The 12,203-nt window shown below is 29.7% G+C and overlaps 1 protein-coding gene across 1 annotated transcript; it reads left to right on the top strand.

The window, feature by feature from the left end:
* The first annotated feature begins 348 nt into the window (after positions 1 to 348).
* Positions 349 to 4,647, top strand: LOC114368552 ((+)-neomenthol dehydrogenase-like). Its single transcript, XM_028325774.1, has 5 exons — positions 349 to 357; positions 949 to 1,221; positions 2,089 to 2,148; positions 2,419 to 2,598; positions 4,096 to 4,647. Exons 1-5 carry the CDS (start codon positions 349 to 351, stop codon positions 4,471 to 4,473), a joined length of 900 nt encoding a protein of 299 aa, XP_028181575.1. The 3' UTR covers positions 4,474 to 4,647.
* Positions 4,648 to 12,203: the final 7,556 nt, after the last annotated feature.

Here is a 12,203-nt window from a genome sequence, read left to right as displayed (position 1 = left end):
TATATTAATATAAAATTTTAAAAAATAAGATTAGTTCAAATTGATAAAAGATAAAATTTTGATTTGATTCATATTTTAAGAAACGGATCAAGTAACTCAATTCAAGTAAATTTAATTGGTAGGATTTAGATTATAAGATTCATTAGTCCATCCAGTCCAATGAACACGTATAAAAATACATATAAAAAGATTCTCTTCACCTTTATCTTCACAAACTAGAAAAAGTTCAACCATTATGGTGTGCAAATAACAACCCTCTAGAGATGAAGTATTGCATAGTCAACTCAATAATTTTCAAAGTCAATCACCCACATTTTATTTGGAAATTATAACCACTACTTCCATGACATGAGAAGGGTAAAGAGAAAAAAAAAAAATATATATATATATATATATATATATAACCGTTCAAATTTCAATGGCTATGGAAGGGAATCAGTTGCAACTGCCGTCTATAATATTCAAATCCAAAAGGAAATCGATCAACATGTCCTCGTAAAGATGATTACACTGACTGTGTTCATACTTAATTAATTATATTGTACTAATTTCCTTGAGCAATTCTTATTTGTGATTTTCTTACAACACATTTCCACCTTTCCTTAATTATGATTAATGAAGACGGCAATTGATTCCAGTTGTGCAATTTGTAAAACATAACATGATACATTGTAATTAACAACACATCCAATTGTTGTGCATATTTCTTAATTCATGTTTTGAACAAAGAAAGAAGGCCAAAGTTGGAGCTCTCCTTATTTATAGGAAAGGCTCCTCATTGTGATGCATTAAAGGGACAAGCTGATAATAGATATCACTCTAAGTCTGAAGACAATTATCAGTTATCACCTTCCTAGTTGTATAATGGGGGAAGAAGCAAAAAGGTTCACTTTTTGTTCAACTAAGGTCTTTGTTTGTAATAACTGAATAGACTTTTTAATCACATAGTTTATTACTTCTGAGCTATCTTTCAGGTATGCTGTTGTGACAGGAGCAAATAAAGGGATTGGTTTTGGGATGTGTAAGAAATTGGCTTCAAGTGGGATTGTGGTGGTGCTAACAGCTAGAGATGAGAAGAATGGCTTCAAAGCTGTTGAAAAATTGAAAGAGTTTGGTCTCTCGGACCTTCTGGTTTTTCATCAGCTTGATGTGGATGACCCTGCTAGTGTTTCTGCCTTAGCTGATTTCATCAAAACCGAATTCGGGAAACTTGATATCTTGGTATGAATCATAATTTCTTATTTTTCTTTGTAAATTAAATTTGAAGCATTATTAGTATAAAACTATTTTTCATTGTTATATAAGAATGTACTACTACACTACATTATATAGTATTGAATTAACTTGATGTGTTGTCAAATTTATTAAATGATATAATAACATGTGTGGGGCAGAAATGTTAAATTTCATTTTACAATGATAATGTATCAAAATTAAACTCTTTCATTACACCTTGTTAGAGTTTAATTATACAAATATGATCATTGAATATTGATAACTTGGATGTATAAACTTGTGTATTGTTATTCAACAGGGCATATCCCTATGTACTAGTATACTGTATAACAATGTGTTGCAGCTTTGGTATCAGTGGATGGGACTTTACTAAGCATGTGCTTCTGAGTTCAATCCCAAAATTCACATGTGGAAAATAACATGATGAAAGGACAGTAGGACACTACTTTGGGCACCTAACTGAATTCCCAAGAAATTAATCTTTTACCTATAGGGTGATCGAGGATACAATGAAAACCAAAAAATAAAATAAGGAAATTATTTGATAAATATTCCAAATACTATCCTAACACTCAGAGAGAGAAAGACAAATATAGATATGATAGAGATTATGATGCGATGAAAAGAGAGATAGAGAAAAATAAGAGATATTGATTAAGTGTTTAAAATAAAACATGATTCATGTATCATTATTCATAAAATAATAATTATACTCCTGAGATTAGGCTACAGTTTAATGCTTTTTTTTTCATCTAGCTCCAAGAAATGATGAAATTAGATATGGACGAACATGGATTGTCCTGACCACAGGACAAAATCTGGAAAAGTTTAATCATTTTAATATTGATGCAGGTAAATAATGCAGCTGTTACTGGAGGCAAATTATTAGATGCTGATGCTTTCCTTAGAAAGGTTGGTTTGCTTCTTTTTTTTTCTTAATTAAAAAAATCTATATTTTTAATTTATCCACTATTCTGCATCAAGCTATAGAATTCTAAAGTCAAGTATATATTGGTGAGTTAGCTAGCTAGATTTACATCACTCTTGTCATTAATTCAAAATCAATAAGTTCTCTATTCATTTCCTTGTTTATTGAGCTATGTATTCCATATCATCTGTTAGAGAGAGTTCTATATGATGTAATGGAGGACTAACTAGTAATTAATACCATATTTCTTGTAGAGAAACGGCGAACAAATTGATTGGAATGAAGTAGGATATGAAACTTATGAGTTAGCTGAACAATGTGTGGAAACAAACTTCTATGGTGTGAAAAGGGTAACTGAAGCCCTACTTCCCCTTCTCCAGCTATCCACTTCTCCAAGAATTGTAAATATCTCCTCCAGAGCAGGGCTCTTCAAGGTATAAAATAAATTTATTCTATTAATATTATATTATTACTAATATAGTGTCATTGATGGTTCTTCCGTCAAAATTGAAATTTTACCTCGGCAATTCACATAATCATTTGATGCATATCTTTATTACATAAATAACCGAGAGGATAGTTCTAATTTCTATTTTTTATAATAAGTTTAAATTACTTATTTTCTTTCTATAATTTCACGATTCTTATTTTTTAGTTGTGATTTTTGTAGTTTTTAACTTATATTTTAATTCTCTTTTAGTTCATGTAGGTTAAAAGTATTCTTTTTAGTCCTTATAGTTTGTATTTTAATTCTCTTTTAGTCTCTGTTGTTTGAAAGTGATATTTTTAGTTTAATTACCTTTTAGTTCTTATTAAAAAATATAAAAATTATTAGTTTACAAATTAGTTATAAATTATCAATTATTTTTTTTATTACAAATTATCTTATGATAAATTAGTTATCAATTACTTGCTAATATTTTTGTAGTTAATTCTAGTTGATAATATTACTCATATTTTAATGGTAAGAACTAAAATGAAATTAAAATATAAAGTATAGGACTAAAAAGATCACTTTCAAATTATAGGAACTAAAAATAATTAAAATATAAATTATAAGGACTAAAAAAATCACTTTCAAAATTATAGGGACTAAAAGAGAATTAAAATATAAACTATAGGGACTAAAAAAATTATTTTCAAACTATAAAGATAAAAAAGATAAAAATTGTGAAACTATAGGAACCAAATAAGTAATTTAACCTTATATTAATCTATCAATGATTTTATCTAAGATAAGAAATTGGTTTCTATTTTTTATAATAATTTGTCGATGATTTTATGTTAAATTAGTTTTTTAGTCCTTTAATTTATATTTTAGATTTAATTTGATCTTCTATTTTTTTAAAAAAAATTGATCATTCAATCTAAATGGTTAAAAATCACATTTTATGTTAATTCAAAATCATCACTAAGTATTTTTAAATCGTCACAAAATGTATATTTCTCAAAAAATAAATCAGTTTTAAAAATTAGAATATCAAATTGAATAAAAAATTTATTTTAAAAATTAAGAGACAAAAAAAAAATTAAAGATTCAAATTGAACCTAAATAATAAATTAAAAGATTAAACAACTAACTTAACCTTGATTTTATCTAAGATAAGAAATTGTAACTAAGATGTTATTTCTTTAAAAGACTAAACAACTAACTTAACCTTGATTTTATCTAAGATAAGAAATTGTAGCTAAGATATTATTTCTTTTTCCTTCAAATAAAAATGTATAATTAAGTGAAATAACAAGTGAACAGTGACTTAGCCGATAATAAAAAGTGTAAAGTGATTTAGCCGATAATTAAGATGTAAAGTGATTTATTATTTTATATTTAAAATTGTTTTATTGCTTAAATAAATAGAATGTAAGTTGTAAAGTGACACGTGTGATAGAACATGTTAAGATGGGTTTTTTTTTTTCTTTGACTGCTTCAGAATATACCAAATGAGTGGGCTAGAACAATGTTGAGTGACATTGAAAATCTTACAAGAGAAAAAATAGATGGGGTACTTGAAGAGTTTCAGAAAGATTTCAAAGAGGGGTCATTGGAGATCAAAGGTTGGCCAGCTTTTGCTTCTGCTTATACAATGTCAAAAGCAGCTTTGAATGCATACACAAGGATTATGGCCAAGAAATACCCTCGTTTTCACATAAACTCTGTGTGCCCTGGCTTTGTCAAGACTGATATGAACAACAACACTGGACAATTAAGCATTGATGAAGGGGCTGAAACTCCTGTATTGTTGGCACTGTTGCCAAATGGTGGTCCTTCTGGCTGTTTCTTTCATCAGGGTGAAGTAATACCCTTTTGATAATTGAATATCCATTTCTTTAGCTAAAAATTCTGATTAAGTAGCTAGTTATGAAAACATTAAATTCTATCTATCTATATCTATATCTATATCTATATCTCTATATATATATAATAAGACTATTTTCTACACCAAATTTATGTAGGTTCTGTTTCTGCTAGCAAGTTTGTGGCATGTGAGGAATAAAAGTTCTGTGCCTTTTGGCTTCTTCTTTGTCTTCTTTTGTACACAGCTTTCTTCAATACACTCCCGAAAATGGAATGAATCAAGGCCAACTTCTCTGCTTTGAATTTTATTATCATTTTTAGTAGTCATTTTATATTATTATGTGCATAATAGATAATGTAATGTGATGTGATTTTTTGAAATAAAGAAAAATAATATTACTAATGTGATATTTAAAGTAGAAAGTGTGGTCCACATACCATTACTCTAATAGATGTGATATCAATTTATAATGTGTTTGATTTAGCATATGGCATTGAGAATTTGTGATGGCCTTAAAGCTACTATAGATGCTGTTAATTCACCACTACAATTTTGAAAATGTCAAATTGTTCAATTATCATTTCCTTTTTTAGTTTTGGTTTTGATTTCTAAATTTAAAAAATTTCACTTTATTCTCTCAAATTACCTCTTTTTGATTAAATTATTTTCTCTACCAGTTTATCTTATTAACTTAGTCAAATTTATTATACAGGGCACATTAAGAGATACATCATCATATGAGTGTTATCACGTCAATTAAAATTAGCTTCTTAATGTATCAAACTAAGAAAAGACTGATTTGGTCTAATAAAAATATTTTAAGAGATCAAACTTAAACTTTTTAAACAAACTTAAAAATAAGCTAAGCGAAAAATCAAAGCTAGGTGGTATATTTGCCAATGACGTAACACAGCCCTGTAGAACTGGCCACTGCTCTAGTTTATGAGGACTAATGATAATAAATCTGTGCGTGTTTATGAAATCTAAGCCAATTCTAGTGTCTGATATTTATTCACAAGAATCCAATACTAAAATTTTATTAATAATTTACCAATTTTATGAAATAACTTTAATGTATTCACCGGATAAAAAACAATGGATTTCACCACAAATAACTTTAACATGCCGAAAATTTATTTGCAATCAAGTAAAGAAAACAATTATTATTTTCAAAAATAAACAAATTCATTTCTTAGAAATAAATCACTAAACCAAATATTACTTTTGTTTCTGATGCTGAAAATCAAAGTTGAGAAGTATTCCCTATCCCGAAGTCTAGAACATTGAAAAGTTTATATATTAACTGATCTGATAAAACAGCTGGTAAACTCACTTCTTAAAACTGGCATCTGATTTCCAAAAGGTTACGAATTTTTCTTGTATAAAGAATGGCATCAGCAACAATAAGTTACACTTTCCATCATCCACACACATTATATGGTCCACAAATTTTAATCAACAATAAAATCAAAAGGCTTTTAAGTGCTTCTTTTTTCATTCATAATTGTCATGGATTGGTTTATTTATGTTACAGGAATGCAGTAGTCACAGGAGCAAACAAAGGGATAGGATTTGGAATATGCAAGCAATTGGTTTCTAGTGGCATCACAGTGGTGCTAACAGCAAGGGATGAGAAAAGGGGACTTGAAGCTGTTGAAAAGCTGAAAGAGTTTGGTGTGTCTGATGATCAAGTGGTGTTTCATCAGCTTGATGTGACTGACCCTAAAAGCATTGAATCCCTTGCAAATTTCATCAAAACCCAGTTTGGAAAACTTGATATCTTGGTATGATTAAGTTTTTTGCCTCTTATTATGTTATGTTTCTACATCTTTTCTTTTTGTTGATACCAGCAAAGCACCAGGGACACACATATCTTAATGTTATCCTGGTCCAGGTTACTGTTAGAAAGCTTAGAAAGAGTACACTATCACATTCACAAGATAAAGATTATTATATACAATAAGATCGGTTTAATGGTGGAGAATTTTGATCATTTGCAGAAGATCCTAGTTATAAACCTTGTTGTTGTCATTGTACACTGATAAAAAGATAAAAATTACTAAATTATTATTATATAAAATAAACTGCTATTGCGAACTAGGGATTTGACTCTCCAACAGTGAGTTAGTTTACTTTAGAGAATGAAGTACAGTTAAAGCCATTGATTTGAAAATCAACTGTTGAAATTGTAACAGATATACACATGTACTTATATTTTATCACAATCGTAAGCATTAATTTTTAAAATCATTGGCGCACCACGCCACCACCATCCTCACAGAGCCATTCCATGAAGGAGAAATAGGTTATAGTCCAAAAGTTGTAGTTTTTATAACGTGAATGGAATCCATATTTCTTGCATGACAAAAATTGTGTCTTTTCTTTTCCAGTTTTCCCCAATAGGATCATCTATGTTGTTTAAGAACAGCTGAGGGTCCAAATCCTCTTTTTTGAAAGTTCGTTGTCTTTCATCCATGTTCATATTGACACTTTTAGTTAGCTTGAACATGCCATTTAGTTTTTTTAATTATGTCTGGTACCAAATCTTAGATTGGTTGGATTTTACTGTTATGCTGTGTCCTCTCTTCCATAATTCATTATTCTTCCCATTACAAAACACACCTATTTGGAAATTGGAATGAATGATGATTAATGCCCGTATTTTGTTTAGGTGAATAATGCAGGAATTCATGGAGCATATGTTGACCGTGATGCTTTAGCTGCTGCTGCTGTGTATGTATTCCAAGCCATATAGAATATTTCCTTCATCTTCTAACCTGAAAGCTGAAAGTAAAGGCAGTTTTCACTATAAAGCATTAATTTCAGGTAATTTTGATTGAATGCTTAGAACATTCTTGATCAGTTGATCTACTTTGGGAATGGTTTTCTGTAATGTGTTATCTGCAGCTTTAGTTTGCCAAAATTCAAGTGTTAGTGATAAGAGTTATCATTGTAGCGCTTATAATGATGATGATGGGCACAACCTGACATTAGTTTCCTAAGTACAATATATACCCACTCTTAGAATTTGAAATTAAACCTAACTTAATCCTAAAAGTTTGCTTAAGAGATGAGGGTTGTCCCCTTGTTATATACTTTATTTTGCTCATATTATTATTAATCGATGTGAGGTGTTGTGAGGTTGAATGAGAGGTTGGAAACTTGGAGACGAGCTCTAGAAACACATGGCTTTCGCCTAAGCAGAAGCAAATCGGAGTATATGGAATGTAAGTTCAACAAAAGAAGGAGGGTTTCTAACTCAGAGGTGAAAATAGGAGACCATATTATCCCTCAAGTCACACGGTTTAAATATCTTGGGTCTGTAATACAGGATGATGGAGAAATTGAAGGGGATGTGAATCATCGCATTCAAGCAGGATGGATGAAATGGAGAAAAGCATCGGGGGTGTTATGTGATGCAAAGGTACCGATCAAGCTAAAGGGAAAGTTTTATCGGACTGCGGTAAGACCGGCGATTTTGTACGGAACAGAATGTTGGGCGGTCAAGAGCCAACATGAGAATAAAGTAGGTGTAGCGGAGATGAGGATGTTGCGGTGGATGTGTGGTAAGACTCGACAGGATAAAATTAGAAACGAAGCTATTAGAGAGAGGGTTGGAGTAGCGCCTATTGTAGAGAAGATGGTGGAAAATAGACTTAGGTGGTTTGGGCATGTAGAGAGAAGACCGGTAGACTCTGTAGTGAGGAGAGTAGACCAGATGGAGAGAAGACAAACAATTCGAGGCAGAGGAAGACCCAAAAAGACTATAAGAGAGGTTATCAAAAAGGATCTCGAAATTAATGGTTTAGATAGAAGTATGGTACTTGATAGAACATTATGGCGGAAGTTGATCCATGTAGCCGACCCCACCTAGTGGGATAAGGCGTTGTTGTTGTTGTTGTTGTTGTTGTGAGGTGTTGTGAGGTCTCCAACACGCTTTCTTTTTTAGCATAAAGTTTGTAGAACTAAACAGTTGCTTAAGAGGTGAGGTTTGTCCCCAACAGTGATTTACAGATATTAAGATGACATTTCTAATTTGAGAAATCTAATTTTAGATTTAAGGATATCTGTTTGTTAAAATCGGAATCAGTTTATGAAAGACTTGAATATCTTTACTAGAAGCTAATAAATGGCTTACCTATCTGTATGCGTATTAATATCTAAAGCTGGATTGTTAGTACTTCTCTTTCTTTAACAAATTGCCATACCCTAGTTATTTATGACTCTAACCAATGGATGAAGGAACTGAAAATCCTCAAATGCCAGCTAACACTTGCCAAATGTTGGCCTTTTAACAGGAATCAAGAGCCGTAACTTTAGCTCAAAATATTTTGTTTCCATGATGAGCAATATGAATAACCATTACCATTGTTGCCAAATTGTCAAGTTAACTTGTAGATTCTTATGAGTTTATGATTAGGTAGAGAAATTGAGGTAACTCACTATTAAATGTTTTCTAGATATACTCTATTAAACTATTAAACTTATGAACTCCTAAGTTAAGAAATGAGTCAGCAAATTTGAAATCAGATGTATTTTTTGTCCCACAGTAATAATTAAGCAAATTTGAAATCAGATGTATTTTTTGTCCCACAGTAATAATTAACTCCTTTTTTAAATGATTTCAATTGAAGAATTCATGTTTTCATGAATTTATATTTGATTTGGTCAATTATATAGTTTGATCTTATTTACTATCAAAATACTAGCACACATTATTCTTGTGGTTTACTACTTTGCTTTGCTATGAGTCAAAATATTAAATTATTGTTATGTTAAGAGTATTATGGTATATGTTATTAATAAGTTTTTAATATTATTTTATATTAGTTAAATTTTTATAAATTTATCATTGAGTCTATGGAAGCTCCACAAATTTATCTCCGTGGTTAGAATGTCACCTAAGATTCACATTTGTGTATCAAATAATCTAAAGTTTTTATGTGAAAGTAATAAAAAGTTGTTTTAGTTTAACATATTTATGCCACTTGTAATTGTGAATCTAATCACACTATATATATGCATAAACTTCACAAGTTTATCCATGTGTCTGATTGTCATATTCGATTTACATTTATGTGTCAAATCACTTCAAAAGCTTTTACATGGAAACAACAAACAATTGATTCAATTTAACACATTTATGACAATTGTAATTACAAATTGAAATAAACTATATGTCTACAAAAATTTCACATGTTTGTTTGTCATATCAAATCTACATCTATATGTCAAATTAGGATAAAGATTTTACATAAAAACAACAAAGAGTTGTTTGATTTCACAAGTTTAGAGTTGTAATTGCAAATCACAACACATGTAGAATCTCCAATTTGACAACACAAACTTTGTCCATTATTGTGAGGAAAATGGGCAAAAGAGAGAATTAGTGTGAAGCAAGACAGTGAAGTGAAGTTGCTAAGAAGTTGCCTTCCAACTTAAAGCCAAAAGGGCTTGTTAAGGTGCAACTACTCATTACTCACTTTATCCCTCCAAATTACCCTTCGGCCTAAGGCACGTCAAACCCAACTTTTGAAAATCCATCCAAATGGTACATAAACAACTTTCCCTAACCTTAATTATTTGCCAAATAAATTAAGGTTTAACTCTAATTAAATTATCTGTGGCAGGATGCCCTTTAGGAGAAGAGCAAGCTCTTTCCTCATCTGTTTTTTTTTTTTTGCCCTTCGCAATGGTTATTAAAATATTCGAAATACTTTTCCGGAACAGAGTTCCAAAAATTTTAAAATTTTATCTCAATAATTAGCCAAAAATAATCCAACAACTTATGCCCAACTTTCCTTTCAAAGAATTCTCTCAAGATTTGAATTATTATGGGTAAATAGTCATTTTTGTTTCTGAATTTTTAGAGCGTTGACAAATTCGTTCTTGAAAGATAAAAATTTAAATTTCAATTCATGAAAAGTGCGACAAATTCATTCATCTGTTAACTTTGATTTGTTATTGTTAATGAAAGAAGCTATGTGATACAAAGGTACGAAAATATCACAAAGATGATTGTCACCATGACTCTGAATAAATTGGACCAAAAAGTCAATATATTACCATTGGACCAAAATGTGAGTAATTTACCATTAGATCAAAATGTTAGTAATTTTTTTGACCAAGATGTTAGTACGTATCCATTGGACCAAAATGTCAATAAGTTATCATTAGACTAAAAATGTCAATAATTTTTTATTGGACCAAAATGTTAGTTTTTTTTTTACCAAAATGTCAATACGTTTTCATTGGACTAATTTATCAGACCACAAATTTTGTTTCATTTAAGGATAAAATATAATTTAATCTTCATCTTATTTTCCTTTTTTTATCGTTGCAAGCATAACTTACACTAAACACTTCAAAAAATAAGAAAATAAACATAAGTTAGAACAAACATAATAATAAACATAATATTGATTGATAAATATAATTACTTTAATAAACATTGTAACTCAAATGCAACCACAACAACATCGGTAACATATTTTTTAAAATTTAATTAATTATTTTTATTATTGCTTACAAGTTATTTATGTTAGATGTTACATATTTGTAGGATGAGATTAATTGCTCTCAATCTATTCCAGAAGTTGAACAACCTCTAGCTAATTTTGAAAGTACTTCAACTCCTAATGTTGAAAGTGCTCCAACTCTTAGTGTTGTGAGTGACTTTTACATATAACTGATTAATTATTGTTAAATTATGTTATGCATAACTAGTCATTATTTATAATTGTTGTAGGAAACAAGCTTTATACCTCCTCCGCTATCAATTATGTTTAGACCACCTCCAATTAGGCTTTCAGCACCAATTCAAATGATCTTCCTAGATGTACTATCTCATAGGATAAACCAACCAAATTACAAGAGCTTCATATCCACACTAGGGTTGCCCTGCTGCCAACATTCGGAGAAGTAAAATATGAGATATACTTGTCTTTTGTTTATAGTAGATTCTCACTAATTGTTATAATTTGGATAAATTTGTAATGATTGATGCACTGTTACAATGTTTATTCTTATACATTGGTAGAATGTTTACTTTGGAAAATATTTATTGCGACAACATTAGGTAATAACAAAAATAAGTTAAGTCTCATTTTTTGTAAGGATTAACTTAATGATTTTACATTTTTGTTTGAGTCTCGTATTTTGAGTAAAGTACTGTCACATCAGAAATTTCATAATTGACAGATCATGCTTATTAATCAATATTATATTTGTTCTAACTTATGTTTACTTCCTTTTTTTTAATGTTTATTGTAATGTTATGGTTGCGATGATAAAAAAAAGGGGAAAAAAGATGAAGATTAAATTATATTTTATCCTTAAATAAATTAAATTAAATTTTGGATCTAACAAATTAATCAAATGGAAACATAATGATATTTTGATCCCAAAAAAATTACTTACAATTTGGTCCAATGAAAAATTAATGACATTTTAGTCCAATGATAACATACTGACATTTTGATTTAATGAAAGCGTTGTACTGACATCTTAGTAAAAAAAAATATTGACATTTTGGTCAAATGAAAAAATGACTGACATTTTGCTCCAATGGTTATTTATTAAAATTTTGATCCAATCTATTCAACAACCATGCTGACAATAATTTTTGTGACATTTTCGTCTCTATGTAAGCTCCTTCATTAACGGTGATGGACGAAAATTAACAAATAGATGGATTTGTCATATTTTTTTTCACTTTCGAAAATTAAAATTTAGATTTTCAT

This window comes from Glycine soja, chromosome 9 (genome assembly GCF_004193775.1).
Source record: "Glycine soja cultivar W05 chromosome 9, ASM419377v2, whole genome shotgun sequence".
Lineage (NCBI taxonomy): Eukaryota > Viridiplantae > Streptophyta > Magnoliopsida > Fabales > Fabaceae > Glycine > Glycine soja.
Note: the sequence above shows the minus strand (reverse complement) of the source record. Positions and strands in the feature narration are given on the sequence as shown.